The 22,009-nt window shown below is 43.7% G+C and overlaps 1 protein-coding gene across 5 annotated transcripts in view; it reads left to right on the forward strand.

The window, feature by feature from the left end:
* Nucleotides 1-22,009, forward strand: part of SRF (serum response factor) — an 84,438-nt gene that overhangs the window by 45,069 nt on the left and 17,360 nt on the right. For 2 of the 5 annotated variants that reach the window (XM_020796927.3, XM_020796928.3), the window contains exons 3-5: nucleotides 16,143-16,229; nucleotides 16,842-17,103; nucleotides 17,642-17,824. In XM_020796927.3, the coding sequence (XP_020652586.3) occupies nucleotides 16,143-16,229; nucleotides 16,842-17,103; nucleotides 17,642-17,824 (532 nt within the window). The remainder of the gene's footprint in view (nucleotides 1-16,142; nucleotides 16,230-16,841; nucleotides 17,104-17,641; nucleotides 17,825-22,009) is intronic. The other 3 variants (XM_020796930.3, XM_020796929.3, XM_020796931.3) reach the window with 3 other exon arrangements.

Genomic DNA, 22,009 nt, shown 5'->3' on the forward strand with positions numbered 1-22,009 from the left:
GTCCGGCCCGCGGACAGTTTTGAACATCAAAACCATTTATAGCTTTTTGTCTAAAGTTGATCAATTGCTTATATTTAACATACTGCAAAAAAAACCTCTTTAGTATTTGTGAAGATAAACAAGTTTTAAATAAAAACAATCAAAACATCACTGTTTCATTTTATTTTTAAGTAAAGTTGGTTCGGCCCCTAAACAGTTCAGATTTTTCATGTGGCCCCCCCATAGAAATTAATTTTCTCCCAGAACTCCAGGAGGCAGTGGAAGATAGGAGGGCCTTGCGTGCTCTGGTCCATGGGGTCACGAAGAGTCGGACACGACTAAACGACTAGATGATGATGATGGTCTATTGTGTGGTCATATTTTTCTCCATAATACAGTTATCACACAAGATTGGCAGGTGGTGTAGTCTAGATGTCATTTAGAGTCTGAAAGTAAGAAATCTGGGGCTGGAAGTCGTGGTTCATCCTTTTAGTATTACGAAAAAATAAGAAATTGTGAAGCTCTTCATTTGTATGGTTTATAGCTCAGTGGCTTAGGCTGTGGAGCCTGAGGTTGGGAGTTCGATTCCCCACTGTGCCTCCTTGAGAGGGCTGGACTCAGTGATCCACAGGGTCCCTTCTAGTTCTGCAGTTCAAAGGTTATTATTCAGAATTTAGACTGCCTGTTCCCCATCCCCACCCCATACAAAGCCTGCTAATGACTGATTATTATGTGCAGTGGTGTTAAATGTTAGGTCTAATGTGATGTCTAATCTTGTTGGCATCCTTCAGTCTCGAGAGACTATGGTAACGTGCTATGTATGGAGGACATGAAACACCATCTAGTGTGGCTGCGAAGGCCAATTGGAGAGTGGCAATCCCTTCCACAATGAGGACAAATACAATCTGTCCCCTGTCCAGTTCCCTGATTTTGCTGCTTCCAGGACTGCCTCTTTGCCTTGGCCTGCTGGGCAAGGGTCTCTTCAAATTGGGAGAGGCCGTGATATACCGCCAGTCTCCAGGCTGAACGCTCAGATGTCAGGGTTTCCCATCTGTTGAGGTCCATTCCTAAGGCCTTCAGATCCCGCTTGCAGATATCCTTGTATCACAGCTGTGGTCTCCCTCTGGGGTGATTTCCCTGCACTAATTCTCCATATAGAAGATCTTTTGGAATCTGACCATCAGCCATTCTCACAACATGCCCAAGCCAACATAGACGTTGCTGTTGGCAACATGGCAACAATTACAGTTCATTCTCGGACTACTCTATTGGGAACTTTGTCCTGCCAGGTTTACCAAAAATGTGTTGGAGACAATGCTTCCTCTCCTGCCATGCAGAAAGAGTCCAGGTCTCACTGCAGTCCAGGAGTGCGCTCAGGACACAGGCTCTATAGACCTGGATCTTGGTATATGTCATCAGCTCTTTGTTAAGCCATACTCTCTTTGTGAGTCTTGAGAACATGGTAGCTGCTTTGCCAATGCGTTTATCCAGCTCAACATCTAGGGACAGAGTGTCTAAGATCATTGAGCCGAGGTACACGAAGTCGTGAACATCCTCCAATTCTTGTGTGGAGATAGTAATAGAGGGAGGTGAGTTCACACCCTGTCCCATGACTTGTGTTTTCTTCAGGCTGATTGTTAGTGCAAAGTCTTGGCAGGCCTTGCTGAAACGATTCATGAGTTGTTGGAGGTCTTCAGCAGAGTGGGCAACAACGGCTGCATCATTGGCGAAGAGGAAGTCCTGCATGCATTTCAGTTGGACTTTGGTCTTGCTCTCAATCTAGAGAGATTAAAGAGCTTTCCATCTGATCTAGTCCAGAGATTGACACCTTAAGTTGCAGTTCCAAAGGCATGCTTCAGCATGACAGCAAAAAAGATCCCAAACAGGGTTGGTGCGAGGACACAGTCCTGTTTCACTCCACTTCGGATGTCAAAGGGGTCTGATGTTGAGCCATCAAAAACTACAGTGCCCTTCATTCCCTCATGGAAGGACCTGATGATGTTAAGGAGTCGAGGTGGACATCCAATCTTGGGAAGTATTTTTTGATGTCTAATGTGGGTACACAAATTATTGACCTCAGAAGGATGGGTGGCTGAGTCAACTTTCAGTCTGCTACCTGAACCCGTCAGAATTGAACTCAGGTTGTGAGCAGAGGTTTGACTGCATTATTGCAGTTCAACCACTGCACCACAGGTCTTGTGTACCTCTTCATTCTTGTCTTCTGTTTTAAATGAAGTAGGAACTTGATTGCTTCCTCTGCTGGTTTGTATTGTACCCTTCACATATTTTGGATGTAATGAAATACAGCTAATGCCAATTCGTTGGAAACCCAGTGTGGTGTAGACCAGGATTCAGGAGATCTGGGTTTGAACTCTCACTCAGCTATGAAAAACTACAGGGAGTGGGGGGAACTGTGTAAAACCACTCCTTAAGTATCTCATTTACCTTGAAACTCTCTTAGGATTGCTATAAGATATAGTATACAGCTTGGCAACACATAGCACAGAATGAGTCCAGTGTACTATTATTCAGAATTTAAACAATGCTGCCCCTCTTATTAAATCAAATACTGCGAATTAAATTGAGCCCCAGAATCTGAAAAGCTAGCTATAAAAAGCTTATAAGGGGAGGTTGGGTACCATTCATTTATCTCAGACTAATTTCCCTCTCAGAGTTAGAATAAAACAAGATAACTCAATATTTGTCACCTTAAGGTGCTTGTGACAATTAGGCCCTGGTGTATGTCAGAAGTTAGTGTGGTATAATTGGTAATAATAGAACCCAACGACTGGACAGCTCAATGGTTTAGGTATCTGCCTGCAGAGCCAGAGGTTGGGAGTTTGATTCCCCACTGTGCCTCCTGCAAGTAGAGCGAGCCTGCGTGGCCTTGGGCAAGCTGCACAGGCCCAGGTCACCCCACAGAAGAAGGGAATGGTAGACCACTTCTAAGTACTCTCTCCTGAAAACCTCTGAAAAGTGTCGCCTTAAATCAGAATTGAATTGATGGCACACGATAATGATCATTAAGTCATATAAACAGAGCTTGTGAGCCAGCATGATATAAAGGGTATAACTTTGGATTATGGCCCAAGGAGACCTGCATTCAAACCACTGCTTGGCTATGGAAATTCACTGGACAGTGGCAATGTAAAACAACTCCTTAAATATCTCACATACCTCAAAAACCCTTTTAGGGTTATGATAAATCAGAAGAGACTAGGTAGCACATGGCAACGACAAGATGGAAATGTAGTAAACAACAAAATAACAAAGGCAAATGATAGAAAGAGCTTGGAAATGCCGCCAAAAGCACTGCAGGGTGCAGACAAGTGGAAGCTTAAACCAGCTGCCCTAGGAAATTATTGTCGCATTGCCTTTTATACAGATGGTCTCACTTGGGGTGTTTAAGCTTGCAGAGGGTCACATTTCTGTGGCCAGTCGCTCTTAACTCAGCCTTTCCCAATCTTGATCCTCAGATGGCGATCGACTGTAACTCCTAACATCCATGGCTATTGGCCATGATGGCTGAGGATGGTAGGCATTGTAGTCTGACCGTGTCGGAGGAGATGAGAGTGACTATTAATGGTTTGAAGTTAGGGGTAGGCTACAAAATAGAATTTCAGCACCACCAGCCTGAATGATCCCCCAGTATGGACTTCTCCTAAGTGTCACCTGGCAGTTGGTGCAGGAGCTGGGGGCAGCTCATGGATACTTACATATGGCTTGCTGGGAACACTGTTGATCCTCTTCCTCCTCCTTGTCGTCTTGTTCTTTGTTCTTTATGACAATAGTTTTATCTGTTGGCTCTCTTTAATCAGGCTATGTAAGGCTGCGGCTCATATTGAGCCATTCATTTTGTGTCTGTTCCACTGGGAGCCCCTATGAGACTAGAGGGAGGGCTATCTTGAACATCTGTGCAGACAATGCATTTGTTTATTTGTCTGGCAGGAAACATTTTACATCTGGAAGTACTGAAGAGGGTATCACCCATTTGAGGCCTGAAATAGTATATTCTATTTTGTCACTATTGGATGCTGCATATCTAGGCTAGGTCTTACAGACTCCTTTTCTGGTCTTGCTTCTTAGCAGCTGGTACTCAATTGCACACCGTCTTCATGAATAATATAGATCTAAACAAGTGGGATTCATAACACACTGCTATGCTGTTCAATATGTTCCAGGAGCCTTTTTTGTGAAAAAAAAAATACTGCTGAGTGCAGTGTACCCTGTTTCCCCGAAAATAAGAACCTAACCTGAAAATAAGCCCTAGCATAATTTTTCAGGCTGCTCATAATATAAGCCCTACCCCCAAAAATAAGCCTCGGTTAAGTGGAACCCCACCCTCCACCATTGTGCAGCAACCAGAAGAAGATGACATATTTGAATAAATCTAGATTGTTGTATATGAAAAAAATAAAATATCCCCTGAAAATAAGCCCTAATGCATTTTTGGAGCAAAATTTATTATAAGACCCTGTCTTATTTTCGGGAAAACACTGTACCTAGAAGACCTTGGAAAAGGTTGTCATGAGTCAGAATTGACTTGATGGCACATAATTGTTAATTACTTCAACTGGTGCCTTCCAAACATTTTGGGATGCAACTCTCCTCATCCCCATCCAGCATGGTCACCCACCAACTGGCCTTATATGGACCGTGCAAGGCTGGCACATAGGATGAAATTAACACATTCAAAAGGCCTCTATGATTTCTTCATGTAAGTTTATGAGAAGCTTCTCTGTGCCTGGGAAATAATGCATTTGCCGCAGCACAATGGTCAGTATGTTCCACCGTGATACCATAAAAACGATTAGATCATGACATGAGGTATTCTTTGGTTGTCCGTAACATACAAAGTTGTCCTTTTGGTGCAGATGTATTTAATAGAACTGGGCCAGGAAGAAGTAATAGAGGGCAAGAAATTGGAACCCTAATGGTCTCCAGGGTGAAACATTACTGATCTCGCTCATTTTAGATTCAGACCTGTGGCTCTGTTTAGTTGTATGGACTAATAACAGAGCTGTGAAATGTTATTTATTGGATGAAAACTCCCAGAAATTCCTAGCATCTGCAGTACCTGCCCTGCTGAAAGGTGGTTGTTCAAAAACTTGTATTTCATATCCGTGTGTGTGTGTGTGTGTGTGTGTGTGTGTGTGTGTGTCTGTCTGTCTGTCTGTCTGTCTGTCTGTCTGTCTGTGTGTGTGTGTGCATGCGTGTGCGCGCGCGCACACACACACACACACACACACACACACACACACACACAGAAATAGAGAGAGATTTTGCCTCCTGTAAAAATTGTCTTGGTTTTACAAAACGGTGTAAATACAGAAATCTTGTACTGTATTTTGTACAAAATACATTTTTTAATGTAGACTGTATCCTTTCTGTATAAAAGATGGGTTTCTTTGTGCAACCATCCTACCTTTGCCAGAGGTTTTTTGCCAGAAATATCTCAAAATGCAACCCAAAGTGCATGGTTTTGTAATTTCATCAATCAAGAAAGGGAAAAAATTGAAATCTTTTGTTCTTGCCTGTAAGAACAAAATAAGCAAAAATTTACATCATTGGCTTCCAGCAGTTGTGCTAAGACTGTTTGACTGGTCATTCTTAGGCAAGACTAGGTCAAAGTTCTTTTGAGAGCATCTTTAGGATTTTCATGTAGGTTTGAGGTGCTGCCTATGACTACTACATCTTCGCCTGTCCTGCTGACCCCTTTGTGACTTAGAAAGCTGCTGCTTCTGTCTTCCTGTGCCACTTGTTCCCTAACAAATGGAACAGCTGCCAAATTCCTCCCTTTGGGTGTGGGGCTGGAATGTCCTCTGGCAGGTGTGTCAAAAGGGCCTAAGGCTATGGGGCTAGAGTCTTACCCCATTCAGCTTTGCATAACTCTATTTAGCTGTCTGTTTCTCCCATTTCTTTTACTTCACCTGCACCTAAGCTGCGGTTGCCTTCTGACACAATGACATTATTGAATGACTTTCCCAGTAGTGCATAGCACGAACTTCACAGCTGTGTCTGTTCATGCTGTCTGTCACAAAGGAAGGAAACAGAAAGTATACGCAGCGAGGAAAGGGCATTTAGACTGCTTTTGGTGTGTAGGCATGCCTAGCACTTATGTACATAACAACAGTAGTGCAGAGGGATCAGAGCTCCTATATGCTATTTCCTTTAGCCTTATTTAATTTTCCTTTGGGTATTTTGCCTGGGTTAAACAGTACTTTCTTTCCTAAATGCTTTCTGATTAGCCTTGCTGTTCAGCCTCTTGATTCACAGTAGGAACCTTACAGTGGAACCTGGAAGCTTTTTTCCTTGGGATTCCCTTCTACTGATAATCCAGGCAGAATTGCGTCTTCCAAAGCAATGTTTTGCAGTTATTGCTTTAAATGTTACAGCAGGAATTGGTGCTTCCCACTTAGTAAGTGTGACATTTAAAAAGCACTTAACCCTCATGCACTTATTCCTATGCAGACAGACCCTGTGGTTGTACATGCAACTTCGTGCAGGGGGTTAAAGCAGGAGTGTTGAACATGTGGCCCTTCAGCTCTGTCTACCATCGACCTGAGTCACCATGTTCAGCAGGCAAGAATAATGGGAGCTGTAGTAGATCAGTATCTGGAAGCCCAACGTTTGTCATGTCTGTTTCAAAGGTTCCTGTTACCTAATGTAGTGCCTATTTTGTTAAGCCGTCTTCAGCAACTTCTGTTCATGAGCCGAGATGTTTAAATTAGTGTTCTGTGGAATTGATGAGCTTCTTGACTGAATTTCCAGTTTTGCACTTGCAGAAACATTGGTTGAAATTGTTGGTTCCTTCTGTGTGCTACTATATTAAGCATCTGTTTGTGTTCAGTATTTTGAACGTACAGTTTATAAACACAGTGATGCTACTGTCCTAATCCTGTGCATGCAGTGGGTGATAAAATCAGGTGTGTGGCACTGTGACTCCCATCATCCATGGTTAGTACAGCCAAATGGAATTGTAGTCCAGCATACTGAGAAGGACACAGGTTCAGAGGCGTCGGCTGCAGTGTCCATTGTAGCTTTTCATGTGCCAGTAGTGGAGTTTCTACAACGCAGCCACTTGAGATGATCCTAGATTGACTTATTGGTAGCAGGGAAGCTCTTAGCCAGAGAGTGGAGGACCTGCCTTTGCAAGTGGCATTCCATGTGGTAGCAATCATGCATGTCATTTTTTAAACTTTCTGCGATTATCCAGTGTCCCTAAAGGACTAAAGCACCCCCACCCTCTTCTTGACCCCCTTCGGAAAAGGGCAGGTCTCCTAATGTAGACAGCTGTCAGAGTAAAAACCAAGGAATGTGAACTCTTGAGGGGCACTCCAAACGTTGCCTGCCTGAACAAATGGCTTTTAAATGAGATGTGCGAGAGTGAGCATGCCAAGGAAGTGGATGGTGTGAAGGGGAAGAGTGTATTAGTTGAACTCTTCTGAGCCAATTGTGTCCTGGTTTGAGAAACAGAGCTCAATATCATTGGGTAAATCAAGTGGTTACTCTATGTGAGAACTCTGGGGATTCAAAATCCTCGGAGGAAGGAGATGGCCACCCAGAAAGTAATTTCCTGTAAAAGTCATATCTTATATGATGGCAGACCAGTGCACATATAGGGAGGGGCATACAGATAGTCCTGTAGAGAGGAACTGATTAATACAGTAGAGGTAGTGTTTTTTTGTTTGTTTTTAATTTTGGTATAATGAAAGTCATATGTTTTAAGATCAGACAGTGGGCAGTTAGAAAGAAGCGTCTGCCTGACAGCCCAGAGAGCAGCTGCCAGTCCCGAGTACTTAATACTAGACTGGATGGAGGCATAATCTAACTTATTTTAAAGCTATATCCTATGTTTCATGTTATGACCTTCCTTGAAAAACTCTGTACCTATAAATAGCTGTACTTGTGTTTAGCATTTTAAATGTACGCTTTATAACATGGTGATGTTACTCTGCTAAACCCTAGTGCAGAAGATATATTTTGAAGTCCTGTGTCTTGTAGGGTGACCAAATGACACCTAGATGGTAGGAGACAATCCAAATTAGACAATCCATTAAAAATGACAGTCTCGTGGCATCTTAAAAGATTAACACATTTTATTTAGCTTGAGGTCCATGAAACCTTTTTGAATACTTCTTGGTTTTGCTGGAAAATGAGAGTACATTGGATGAATATGACTTTTCATTCAGGATACATAATGTAGAGGGTTGAGGAAAGAGGTTAGATTTGAAGAAAAATTAGTACACCTGCTGGAAAAAGGATTTGTCCCCTTCTTGCACTACTTCAATAAGGCTTACAAAGCAGACATTCCCAGAAATGAGAGTGTACAGCGAGCAGTTTTCGTGGTGTGCTGTCCTTTTAGAGGACTGGTCATAGAGATACTTGACAGGACTCTGGCAAACTGTGTTATGTTATTATTTTTTGAGTATCTAGGTTCATGGGGACAGCGGAAGATCTGTGAAATCTTTGGGGTGAAAAGCCCCATGCGGCCATGTCTTAGATTGTGTTTGTGCTAATTCTTTTTCATATAGTCCATTGCTCTTATCCATAGGATTAGTGTATGTTCACACCATGTCATATTTCTTCCCTGGATTATGCCTGCTGACTGTATATTGAGTGGATTATGCGTGTATGAATGTGCTTATGCATGCACAGGGTGTTAGTGAAGAATAATGTCTTTTAAACCAAGCCTGAGAGTGACAGAAAGCTGGCTAACAACGTATGAACCTCATTGAGAAAACGTTTAAAATACTGAACACAAGTACAGCAATCACAAAATTCTTTGGTGGTCTGAGCAATTTTCCTGGACTCCATTTTTCTCATTTTTTAAATTTCTCCCCACTTCCTTTTGTGCAGTTTTATATTTCTGCCTTTTCCACCACCATCCTGGCCAACCTACCCTGGTTACCTGTCCGCTTCTGTATCAGCTTCAAGGTGATGGTTTTATCGTCTAAAGCGCTAAATGGTTTGGGACCTCGTTACATGGCAGAACCTCCCAGCAGGGACTGCCTGTCCTACTTAATCCTCTCAGGCTGGACGGCTGAGGGCGCTAACCCTGAGGGAAGTCCGGGAAGAGAGAAGGAGGAATTGAGCCTTATTGGTGGTTCCGCCTGCCTCTGGAATGAACTGCCAGCTGAAATTCACCTGGTTGCCCTCCTTGGCATCTTTTAAGAAATTTCTGAAAACACATCTCTTCTGCCAGGCTTCTCAAAACCTGCCAATTAAAAAACATGTTGACTGTCAGCCTTTTATCCTATAGCCCAAGGGTCCCCAACCCCTGATCCGTGGCCCTGTGCCGGTCTGTGGCCTGGGCCGGCCTGGGCCACGGAGACAGATCTCCTCCCACACAGCCCCTTCGCACATGTGTGCGTGTGCCTGTGTAAGTGCCCCCTGAGCGCCCCGCCCTTCGCACATGTGTGAGTGTGTGCACGTGCGTGCATGCCAGTGTGAGTGCTCCCCACCCCTTCGTGCATGCACATGAGTGCGGGGGTGCCCCGCCTTCCCCACACATGGACCCCATCGTTCCCCAACCAATCCGCGGTGACAAAAAGGTTGGGGACCACTGCTATAGCCACCATTTTATCCTATGCCCAGAGCGGCCACTGGTCAGATGGGTGATATATCAATGAATGAATCAATCAATCAAATAAATAAAATCTTCCCATGTCTAATCTCTGGTTGTAGACTCTAGTACCACAACCTTATAAACAAACAAACAGTGGAGTATTTTCCCCAAACCAGATTCTGTTTGAAACACAATCACTTCCAAATAATGTTAAACTTAACTGTCCTTCTGCAGATGAACATGGTTTCAAACAAAAATTAGGCAAAGATAAACATGAGTACAAATGATGTGGTACAGCCCACATGGTGTGGGATGAAACGTTAAATGTGGCATTTATCCACCATGTAAACAAGTGTAAGCAAAAGAAGGGTAATTCAGGTGGGTGCTGACACAGAACCTTTGAAAGATGAATCAGGAAGAAACCAGACAAGCTATACAAAGATCAATGACAAAGGGATGGCTATTTTATTTATTTATTTATTTATTTATTTATTTATTTATTTATTTATTTATTTATTTATTTATTTATTTAACTAACTTATATGCCGCCCACACTACCCGAAGGTCTCTGTCACTTCTGTAGCAGCAAATGCTTTGAAGGGTTTTATGGCACTATAAGTACTTAAGAGATTTTTTTGACTGAAACCCACTTCATCAGATGCATGGTTCAAAAACAGGTTATGCCAAACCACAACAAATTTATCTTGGCATCTGGCAAGGTTATTTATATATTTAAAATATTTTTTCTTCCCTTTTTCCTTAAAAAGGACCTAAGGCAGTTTACATCATTAAAGCACGATGTTTAAAGCTGAAAACAGCAAGTATACAAATACTAAAAAGGATTGATCAAATACCATACTAAAAATAGTAAACAAAAGCAGCACCAAAACCATATTCAAAGCAGTAGGGTACAACAGTGCATTTGAAAACCCCGCTAAGGCTGCTGGTCGTTCAGGGAAAGCCTGCCTCTGAAGAGAAACGGCATCATCAACTGTGGAAGGCTCGCCAGTTGTCATTCAAGAACTTGTTTGTAGAAGAAAAGGACTGCAGTAGAAGAAAAGGAAGTAAAGCCAGGGTTTTGGCTTGGCTGAAGCACCAATAATATTTATTTGGTGCCTTCCCTCTGTGAGCTATTTCTTTACCAGCAGATCTTGCTAAAAGAGACTAGCAGTGCTTGGTTGCAGTACAGCTGCCTTGTATATGTCGATTATAAGAACTGCACAATATTGAGGATTTTCCTTCTTCCATCTCTCCTTCCTTTCATGCCTTTTTAGATCACAGGCTTGAACACAGCTACTTTCTTGGTTTGTGTGTCAGCTGCTTCTGATTGAACAGCAGAGAATAAATGCTTTTACAGTGTTTAATCAAGATAGAAATAGTAATGATACCCTGTTTCCCCGAAAATAAGACCTAACCTGAAAATAAGCCCTAGTATGAGTTTTCAGGATGCTTGTAATATACGCCCTACCCCCAAAATAAGCCCCAGTTAAGTGAAACCCCGCCCTCCACCCTTGTGCAACAACCAGAAGAAGATGAATTGACTGTATTTGAACAAATGTAGATGGTTGTATATGAAAATAAAATAAAACATCCCCTGAAAATAAGCCCTAATGCATTTTTGGAGCAAAAATTAAGACCCTGTCTTATTTTCCGGGAAACACGGTAGTAATGATAATAAGGAGGTGTGTGTGTATATTTGTCTAATAATAGTGAGGAGGTGTGTGTGTGTGGACGATGAAAGAGATAGGAGGGTTTGGTTCCCTACCCTCATCTCATAGACCTGTTCTATAACTCTCCAACAGATCAGTGAGAGTTGTGGGGAGAGGATCTGGCTTGGAGTTCTCCACTGCATGGATCTTTGAGAATACAGTGGTGCCTCACTTAACGAGTGCCTCGCTCAACGATGAATTCGCCTAATGATGGCCTTTGCTGGAAATTTTGTCGCCTCACCTAACGATGTTTCCTATGGGGGATTTTCACATAACGATGTTTGGGACCTTGCTTCACTTAATGATGACAGTTTTAGGTCCCCTGTTTCGCTTAACATTTTTTTTGACAGCCCTGTTTTCGCTATTTTAAAAATATTCTAAAATGTTTAAAAATGTTTAAAATGCTTGGAATCGTTAGTACACCTAATAAAACCTTCGTTAAAGTAATTTGGCTTCGTTCTGAGTCTTTTTGAATTTTTGGTGATTTTTTTTTCACCATTGAAATGTATTGAATAGTCTCCTATTGGAACGGATTAACCGGTTTTCAATGCATTCCTGTGGGAAATGGTGTTTCGCTTAACGATGTTTTCACATAATGATGTTTTTAATGCAACCAATTAACATCGTTATGCAAGGCACCACTGTACATTGTTGGTGCTGCACATTTGGATCCTGAAGGGGCAGGGTGTAGAGTACATTGCTCCGTTAACTGGTAAGGGCAGAAATCTGATCTCATTGCACCTTTAGGCTAGGCCTCACTCATCTAGAGGCTTACTGCTTGTGTGGGCAATCCTTCGAAGTCAGGGGCAGAGAACCTCAGGCTCAACTTTGCCCCTCTGGGTTTCCCTAGAGAGTCACTCCTGCTTCTACATGACACTCTCTGTTGGTGGTTTTACAAGATTTGTGTGGGATTTTTTCCCATTCCAAATGATTTATTCCTGGCAATAAGAGATTTATGCTGGTATTTGACACTTGCCCTAGTAATCACTTCCTTAGCTAATTGATGAAGAGCTAGTGTGGTCAGTGGTGAGAAAATATTAATTCAGTTTCCCCAAACCTGATACTGTGAACTCATGCTGGGCTCCAATGCCATTGCCGTTCCAGCTGGCTTCAAAACATATTTGGAAGTCTCATGGTTGAGGAAGCCTGGAGCAGGGTCAGGAAAACTGGAATCCAAATCTGAATCCCCATTCAGCTGAATCTGAAGCTTCCCAGACTGGCCCACTTTCCAACATTGTTGTAAGAAAAAAATGTGCATGGAGGTCATGTATACACTCGTATGCTTCTTGGAAGAAAGGTGAGCAGAAATATACGATAAATAAAAGTGTTGCAGTTCATAGGGCAATGCCATATCACTGATCCATTGCTTCCCATGCATTTGTAGTTTTTATCTGCAGGTAGTGAGGCTTGCTGTCCAAATACTAGCCACTTTCACACAGAGACCCCAGAAGCACAAGTGCGTATGTCCATCCACGAGAGAAGCCTGCTCTCCTTGCCGTTTCCCTAGGGCAGGAAGGTCTGCTCTAGTGGGAAGGAGGCTGTAGTTGAGAGAATGGAAAGTTGATTTGCCCAAGTACGCAACATTATCACATGCTCATCCTAATTCCATCTCCACAAGATCTTCATGCCAGGGCTAGATAGAAGATTGGGGGCAGGCGTCTGCTGGCCAGCCCTCTCCTCCCCTTCTTCCCCCTCCCCTTGTCCCCTCGATGCCGCAAGGAAGGATGCTCTGGATTGGCTGCCTCTGTCCAAAATGGGCTGCCTTTCCTTTTTTAGATGTTAGTTGAGCTGTGAATTCCTTGTGTTTGGCAGAGTGTCAGGTCAGGAGCCTGGAGAAGCACATGGGGAGTGTCGGACTTGCCAGTCTGCGTGGAGGGAGGGCCAAGAAAACTGACAACATCAGTACTTTAACCCTTTCCAGGAACGGAGGGTGCTGAGGTGTTGGCCGGCTGTGCAGAAATAAAAGACTGGAAAACCAAGTACTTTAGATCCTTTGGGAAGTTTTCACCCAACTCCTATTGCCTTCTCATGTTTGAGCAAATAGTTGCTGCTCTCTCAGGTTAGAGACATTTCAGGCTGACCCAAGGACCAAAGCTGGGAAAAATTACTTTTTTAGATTGCAGCTCCCAGAACCCCTCCTGTCTCTCAGGACATCTTGCCATCTGAGGGGAGGGATAAGATGGCACACCTCCAGACTGCCCCTCTGTAATTCCACCTACAGAATTAAACTGGACTGGTGACTGACTGCATTTTACTTGGACACTAGTGAAAGGGCAGTGACTTATTGCACCGCAGGGCAGTAGTGTCATTTTAGAGGGTGCAAGAAGGACATGTGACACACACAGGTGTGCTCTTCATTAAAGAGTAATGGGGATACTCAGGAGGTGTAAGTGTTGCTGCTCTCTCTGGTCATCTGCTGCTTGAAGTAATTGCCTCCCTTTGTCTAATAGTAGGGCTGCGCTGGGGGGGGGTGGCAGCAAAATGCTGCTCTTGGATATGTTCTGCTTGTTGAGCTGACTTGGACCTTGGGATAGGAATCTTATCAGTTTTGCTTTCTTTCACATTCAGATTAAGCTCATTTTTTGTTCCAGATAAGTGGTTTTGTGAATTTTGGCATAATCCATCCAAAATGAGCTGAAACAAAATTCTTCACTAATTGTGCATGCCAGATTTAGTAGACAGAATTCCAAAGTTGGGGAAGGCCATGCTCTATTTGCTTTCCAGATAGATGGCAAATATGTACATCTTCTCAGAAAAAAGATGTCAACCCTATTTGTTTCCTAAATCATGCACCTTTAACTGGACAGGATTTAAACCCAAGCTTTGAAAAGTTGTGTACTCAAAGCCTTGGGTCTAGGTGGATAAATCAATTGGTTGTGTTCTCTCCTACGTTCATTTTCTTTCTTGCAAGTTGTATTCCATTCCAAGCAGAAGAAATTTGCAAACTTTAGCAAAGGCTCATTTAAAAAATCCAAAACAAAATAGTCACCCATCCTACCTGAATCCAAAAGAATGCTAAACTGACCCCTCAATGACAGGTCACACATGTAGCCCTGGATAGACCTTGCATTTCTCACAAGTTGTTATCTGGCGAACTCTTGGGGGTTTAATGCTCCTTTTCTGTCTCATATTTGATTGTGTAGTTCTGTTACTTAGCAGTATGTAAACCACTGAGCTAGCCAACTAGCTACTATCATTAGTAGTGCCAAAGCAGTCTCTTATTCAGCTACGGACTCCCATCTTCTGCAGGAGAGCAAACAAACATTCTCCTTCCTTCTTCCCTATAGCAAACTAGTAGGCTCACATAAATTAGAACAGAGGTGCATTTTGATGTTATTCTGTTTCCCTATGGACTCTTCTCTCTGTTCTTGGCTTTGAGTTGATTTATACGACTGGAGCAGCAGAGCTTCCAAATATGTTGACTATGGCATTTCTGATCTCCCTTGCTATGTTTCTAGCACTGTGAGTTTATTTCTGAATGTACTTATCTGTGGGCCATAGTCATTTCTAGTACCAAAAATGTTTTTTTAAATGCAAAGGAGGTCCAATTTCTTTTTGTTTAAAAAGTATTATTATTGTTTGTTTGTTTGTTTATTCATTTAAAGAAAAAGGAAAGCTTTTTCACTAGTGGGAGACGCCGATGCAAAATTGTTCCTGCAGCTTGCTTATTTGTGTGCCTGAAAGTCTCCTGTGCTAACTTAATAAAAAGAGAATCAGGCTTGCCAAAGAACTGTGTCTTTATGCAAGGCCACATACAGTTATATAGTTACTCCTGCACACAGGATCTAAGGAATGTTGGCCATCAAGATGTCTTAGACTTTAGGTTCCAGAAATCCTAGTCAGCATGGCTACGGGTAAAGCAGTGGTCCCCAACCTTGGGCCTCCAGATGTTCTTGGACTTCAGCTCCCAGAAATCCTGGCCACCAGAGGTGGTGGTGAAGGCTTCTGGGAGTTGTGGTCCAAGAACATCTGGAGGCCCAAGGTTGGGGACCACTGGGGTAAAGGATGGTAGGAGCTGATGCTCAAAACATCTGGAAGGCCAAAGCCTATTGGAAGACCTGGTCCGATTCTTTAAATGTACCTGCAACCAAGTAAACTGGGGGAGGGGGGAAAAGAAGAGAAGCAATAGCCTGGTCTTAAACTAGGCTTAATGAGCCCCATGGCACTGTGGTTAAACTGCAGTACTACAGTCCAGCTGTAGTCCTGAGCTGAGTTCAATCTTCATAGGTTCCATCCTTCCAAGGCTGGCAAAATGACTACCCAGCTCGCTGCATCTTTATGTTTTAAACCGCCCAGAGAAGTTTAGCACTACAAGGTAGAACGTAAGTCAAATCAACAACCACAGCTAGGGCAAGCTGGGCTTGATTCTCAATGAGAGTGTGAATAGGTACGTGTCCCAAGCTGTGGACCTTGTTTCCAAAATTATCTCAGTCTAGTAACGTCAGTTTTTGACATCGTAGTTGGAACAGCTATCCTCACAGACTTTGGAAGTGTAACTTTTTAAATATGTACGTCCCAGAATCCCAAACCAAAAGCTGGGCTATTTATTTATTTATTTTGGACAACAACTCTCAGAATCCCCAGTCCGCCTACTTGCTACTTTTGGGGGCATCTCCCAGAATTCCATAGTCAACACAGTCAACTTGTTCCACTCGCCTTCTGAGGAAAGAGGCCAGTATGACGCTTCCAGCCCAGTTTTACTCTGGAGTTACATCAGTAATCTAGGAAACAACAGTTACCTTTTAGAGGCTGTCCTTAATTTCTTTTCGGGAGAATCCAGCTAATTTGGAGGTGTATTGCTGTGGACATTCAACTGAAAAGTCCTTCTCACCGTGATTCCCAATCCACTTGCCAGGCAGTGATTCCCCCTCCCTCTGTGCCAACAGGGTCATTGGTCGGAGGAAGGAGCAACCGGCTGTTCAGGGCAGGAGGCAAATACCACAGACCAGAATCCCCCTGGTTCTGGAGATCAGGTGAATTTTGGGAACTGGGGGAAGCTGATCCCATTCCACTGCTTGCTTTTCTGCTGCAAAAGAATGTTGCACTCCTTCAGTCTGGTTGACTGAGGGAAGCCGCAACATGCTCCTTCTGCATCCCCAGGCTGCTTGCTCCCTTGTCGTCCTGCATACCTGTTTGTTCTGCTCTAGATTCTTTCCACCCTTGGGGGAGGTTGACTTTGGGGCGAATTGCTTGCATTTACTTTTCTTGATCTCTTGTCGCTTTTGCCTCCTTCCTCCATAAACTGTATTGCTGATTAATATAATCACTGTGGTGTGAATTCTCAAAAGGAGGGTCTCTTGGTCACACTTGGTTTAAGATGGGTGGAAGATCTATGGCCTTTCAGATTTCGCTGAGAACCCAAGTCCTATCAGAGCCACTTGGCATAGTTTGGGATGATGGGCATTGTAATCCAACAGCATCTAGAGGGCCACACATTCTCCACTCCTAGAAGAACACTTGACCTTCCTTAGATTCTCTCATGAAATGTAGATTCTGGAGGGCAGTGGGAAGGGAAAGGCTGTGTTTTGACTCAAGAGTGGGATTGAATTTTGGCTCAGCTGTTCTCACCTGCCCTTTTCTTGCAGGACTCGCTGAAACCTGCATTCACAGTCACCAACTTGCCGGGGACGACGTCAACAATCCAGACGGCACCCACCACCTCCACCTCCATGCAGGTCAGCAGTGGCCCCACGTTCCCCATCACCAACTATCTAGCGCCAGTCTCTGCCAGCGTCAGCCCCAACACGGTCACCAGTGCCAACGGGACAGTGCTGAAGACCACTGGAACTAGTGCGGTGGCCTCCGGAGGGTTAATGCAGATACCCACTGGCTTCACCCTCATGCCAGGTTAGCCTCTCTCTCTTTCTCTCTCTTGTCAGCTCAAGCTATTTTCTCCCTTCCATTCTGCTGATGTATACTGTGGGTGTGCTTGTCTTTGGGCCCCTTTCCTGACCTGTGAGAGGCGGGGGAGCTGGAATGCCAAGACTGCAGTTGCTTGAATGGGCTCGGTCCAGAAGGGAGTTTGGCCCAGGGTAGGTTCAGCTTAAAGAGCTGGCTGAGTGGTGATCCCTAGGGAGTGCTGAGAAGCTACGACAGTGATGTTTCTGTTGCCAGCCTCCTGGCTGCTGATAGACGATGGAGATCATCTGAAATCCTTTTGGCACTCTTAATCCTAGGAATTGTAGGGGAGCTTGGACATGGAGCCAGGGCAGAATAGCCCCTGCCTCATCCTCCTAAATAAAAGACCTGCAATTAAAAAAAAAGAAAAAAATCTGGGAGGAAACTGGGCATAAGCTCGGGGGACTGAAAGAGATTTTTAAAAGATCTGGCCCTGATAAAGGCCTCTTTTTTTTTCTCTCTCTCTCTCTCTCCCTCCTTCTGGCAGGTGCTCCACTCCCTCCTGGGACCCCTACCATTCCTCTCACTCAGTTACAGCCACATTCGCTGGCCCTCTCTAGCCAGCAGGGCCAGGTGGCGTTGGCAGGTACACCTGGAGAGCTACAGCAGGCACAGCAGACAGTCTTCCGATTTCCAGCCGCAGCCGGAGGGCAGATTGTGTCTCTGACAGGTCAGCAGTGCTTGGCTTTTGGGAAGTTGATGGGAATGCACATTTCCAAGGCCATCAGTTCTCCTAGGCAAGAAAGAGCAGCCTCAGGTAGTTCTGGGATTCCTCGTAAGAGCAGGAGTAGAAAGTGGGGTGAAGCTTGCCATCAGTTCCAGTGAATGTTTGATGATCTTCATCCAAAGAGGTGTGTGTGTGGTGGTGGTGGAGGGGGGTGGAAATTGTTTTGGATTGCAGCGCCTAGGGTCTTCCATCCAGTGTGGTCCAAGAATTCCCCATGCTCGGCTCGTCTATCGGAGGAGGAAGGGAAAAAACAGTTGTGAAGGATGTTGCTGTTTTGAAGCTGGCTTGCAGTTAAAATATGAATGGCAATTTGTGTTATATTGTCATCATCATCTTGGAACTGCAGAGTTGAAAGGGGCCCTGTGGATCATCACGACCAGCCCTTGTTAAGGCGGCACCATGGGGGAATCGAACTCCCAACCTCTGGCTCCACAGCCAGATCCCTAAACTACTGAGGTATCTGGCAGTTGTTTTAGAAGCAATGGGCACTGAACAGCAACCCTCCTTTCTCCATGATTTAAATGAGTTCGCTTTCATTTCCAGTCTTTAAAAAAAATCAAGTTTCATAAGGATTTTCTAATGACATATTTTCTAATGACATTATGTTGCTTGGCATAGTATGTTATGTTCAAAGTAGGCCTATTTGAACTTGGGGAGGAACTGACTCACCAGATCTAACCATGGGTTCAGTAGGCCTACTTTATTTGCAGATGAGCACACTAAGCAACAGGATTTTAGCCTTTGTTTGGTCTTAATAAATGGCTTTGCTCTTGTAGTTAGTGTTAAATGTACATTTTCCCCCATGATTTCCCCCTGCTATTTAAGCAAGCAGTTCTTGTGATTTCTATTTGCCCAGGTATCAAAATACAGTGGTGCCTCGCATAGCGATCGCTCCGTTGAGTGACGAAATCGCTTAGCAACGGAGTTTTTGCGATCGCAAAAGCAATTGCTTTGCGATGGTCCCTATAGTTTTTTTTTCGCTTTGCGATGATCACGGGGAAGCGATCATGGCAAAGTGACCCTTTTTTAACAGCTGATCAGCGGTTTCAGAATGGCCATCGGGAAAAGAAAATGGCCACCGCTGTTTTTCCTTGCTTAAGAGGCAGCGAAAATGGCAGCGCTATGGAGGATTTTTGCTTAAAGGTGAGTTTTTAAGCCCATAGGAACGCATTAATCGCATTTTAATGCGTTTCTATGGGCTTTTTAATATCACTTAGCAATGAAATCGCTTAGCAATATTTTTTCCGGAACGGATTAACGTCGCTAAGCGAGGCACCACTATAACTCAGGTTGACAGTAAAAGCACTCCAGCTTCTGGAGCCTGTTGTGTCTTTGATTGGTGCAACAATCATAGACAATACATCTTTAAAGCAGAGTCAACCCCAGCTGGTTTGTTGCTTTGAAGCAAATAGCAAGATCGTGTCTGCTGCCGCCTCACGCGCCAGTTGCATGTTAAAGACTTGACCAGACTGTTGGTTAGATCTTATTTCAGTGCTGGTAAGGAAGGCGTAGTGTAGATTACATGACACACACAGCTGTATTTTTGTGTGTGCCCCTCAGCATCTGCTGTCTGAGGGGGCTGCCCCACTTTACCTAATTAACCCTATAGCAGCTGAGCAAGATGGACCAATGGCTTGACTCTCTGTATGATGGCATGTTGTAGTGGATACTCTCCTGGATGTAATGGTATATGATCTGTGGTGGACTGTGATTTAGTTTGGGGTGCAAGGCATCTATTCTTTTGAATCAGTTTTTGCTTTAACTGGCTCAGTGGTTTTCTTGACCTTGTTGATGCATCTTTTCAGAGGTTAATTACTTTGGGGCCCAGAGGCCTAGTTCCTCATTAGCTATTATAATCTGATGGGCATCACATATTAATGTGCTTTGTGCAAGACCAACTATATTAACGAGAAAAATTATTCTTTTATCTTGGAGCATGTCCTCATCTTGTTAATATTCGATGTGGTCTAGTTCAAAGCTTGATTTTTGAAGTTCTAGGACATAAAAGTTTAAAGTCCTTTACTATCTGGAAGACTGAGCTGTGTTTCAAAGTTCTGCAGAAATGAGAGCCAGGAAATTGAGAATAATTAAGAAACAAACAAACAAACACATTGAGAATCAAACAAACTCAGTATTGTCCTAGAGCAGTGGTTCTCAAACGGGGGGTCCCCAGATGCTGTTGGATTGCAATTTCCAGAAGCCTTCAACACTGCTGGCCAGGATTTCTGGGAGTTGCAGTCCAAGAACATCTAGGGACCCAAGTTTGAGAACCACTGGCCTAGGTAATCTTTTTTCGACACAGCAGTGTTGGGAGGAGGTGTCCTTAGCAGGGAGGCCTAAGACATTTTGTTGCCTGAGGCAAAACAGTAAATGATGGTATCATGTATGATATCCAAAGTTCAGTAGCCATATTATTTTGATACAGGGGGTAGAAAATTCCACAAACATGACTTCTAATAATTTTCAATAAAAATGTAATAATAACAAATCAATGTGCTTACAGTTTGCTTCCCTTTTATGACACCCAGTATGTGTCTGAGGCTGCTGCCTCCCTTTATAATAATAATAATTTTAGAACTGCAGAGGTGGAAGGGACCCTATGAATCATTGAGTCCAGCACAGTTTGCCTCATGAGAAACCTGGCCCCATCCTAAGAGAACCCTGGGATGGCGGGATAATGCTGTAATACAGTGGTCCCCAACCTTGGGCCTCCAGATGTTCTTGGACTTCAACTCCCAGAAATCCTGGCCAGCAGAGATGGTGGTGAAGGCTTCTGGGAGTTGTAGTCCAAGAACATCTGGAGGCCCAAGGTTGGGGACCGCTGCTGTAATAGACAGTAGTAGACTGTTTTCAGACTTGTAGCCTATGATGTTTGAGATTAGAATTTATGAAAGTCTGTAACGTTCCTCATATTGTGGGTGAAAGGAACTTGAATACTGAAAATTACAAATATAGGAGGTATTGGAACAAAATCTGTCAGATTTTCACCTTTCGGATCCGGTGCTTTGAGTGCTTAATTCTGGAAATTCTAGCTTTGATTTTCTGTATATTCAAGCATGTTAGTGCTGAAATACAGTTGCTACCTCTCTCTCTTTCTCTCTCTTTTGGGCAGAGTACTCCTCAGCTTAACAGCTCTACGGATAGGCAGGTACAGCAAGGGTATTCTATTCAATTTTTTTGGACCCTCAGCTCCCAAAATTCTGCCAAGAATTCCCTAGGTAGAATTTTGGGAGTTCCAGCCCACAGACCCACACCTGCAGAAAACATTTTGCTCACCTGGTCGCCGGCCTATTTCTGAGGCTATGTGACTGTACCAGGCATATTTCCTATTGTTAATGTACAAAACAACCCACAAACCTGTTGTAATGCTTCCTGGGAGTACCACTATTCTTTAGGCTTTTTGGAGAGCGCTTCCCAAAGGACTATGATTTCCACAAGGCAGCGCAGCAGCTTCCTTTTTTGTGCAGTAACAAGAGGATGCAAGTCCCTTGGATTCGGGAACCTTTTGTTTACTATGCTTTGTGATGCCATACATGAGTGTGTGTGCATGTGTATGATGACCTTTCTAATCATATGGAGAATTAGCAATTGATAGCTATCACTTATGCACTGAGTCAAACATTGATGTGTCTCTTGCTTTCCATACTCCATATAGTAAGAGGGGTTCCAAAACATTTGCGGTGTGGCATGGGGCTAAAACTTCTAGACGGTGTGCTCCCTGTGCAGTTAGAGCTATCATGCTCTCGTTTTCTGAACCTCAATTCATGGTTTTCAGAGGGACACCAAGATTTCTCCCAGCTCTCAGAGTTGAGAGACTGAAAAGTAGTTTGCTCAATTGCACGAATGCACCCCGGAGATTTATAATGTAGTTGCTGTAATAGATTGAATTGGGCAAGAGAGAGCACTGCTGAGCCGGTAATGCCTTTAAAGCAGCATAATGAATTGGATTAGGCAAATCTAGAGAAGACCACAAGGGAAGAAGTTGGCGATTGGGCAGAATAAGGGGTATGAAATTCTTTGTCCACTGGCAGGTTTTATATAGCTCTGCTGAAGCAGCCAGTTCGTATTAAACTACAGTAATTTTCTTTTCAATGCAGTGAATTCTGGTTTGTGCTGCAGCAATTTGAA

The sequence above is a fragment of the Pogona vitticeps genome, chromosome 1 (genome assembly GCF_051106095.1).
Source record: "Pogona vitticeps strain Pit_001003342236 chromosome 1, PviZW2.1, whole genome shotgun sequence".
Lineage (NCBI taxonomy): Eukaryota > Metazoa > Chordata > Lepidosauria > Squamata > Agamidae > Pogona > Pogona vitticeps.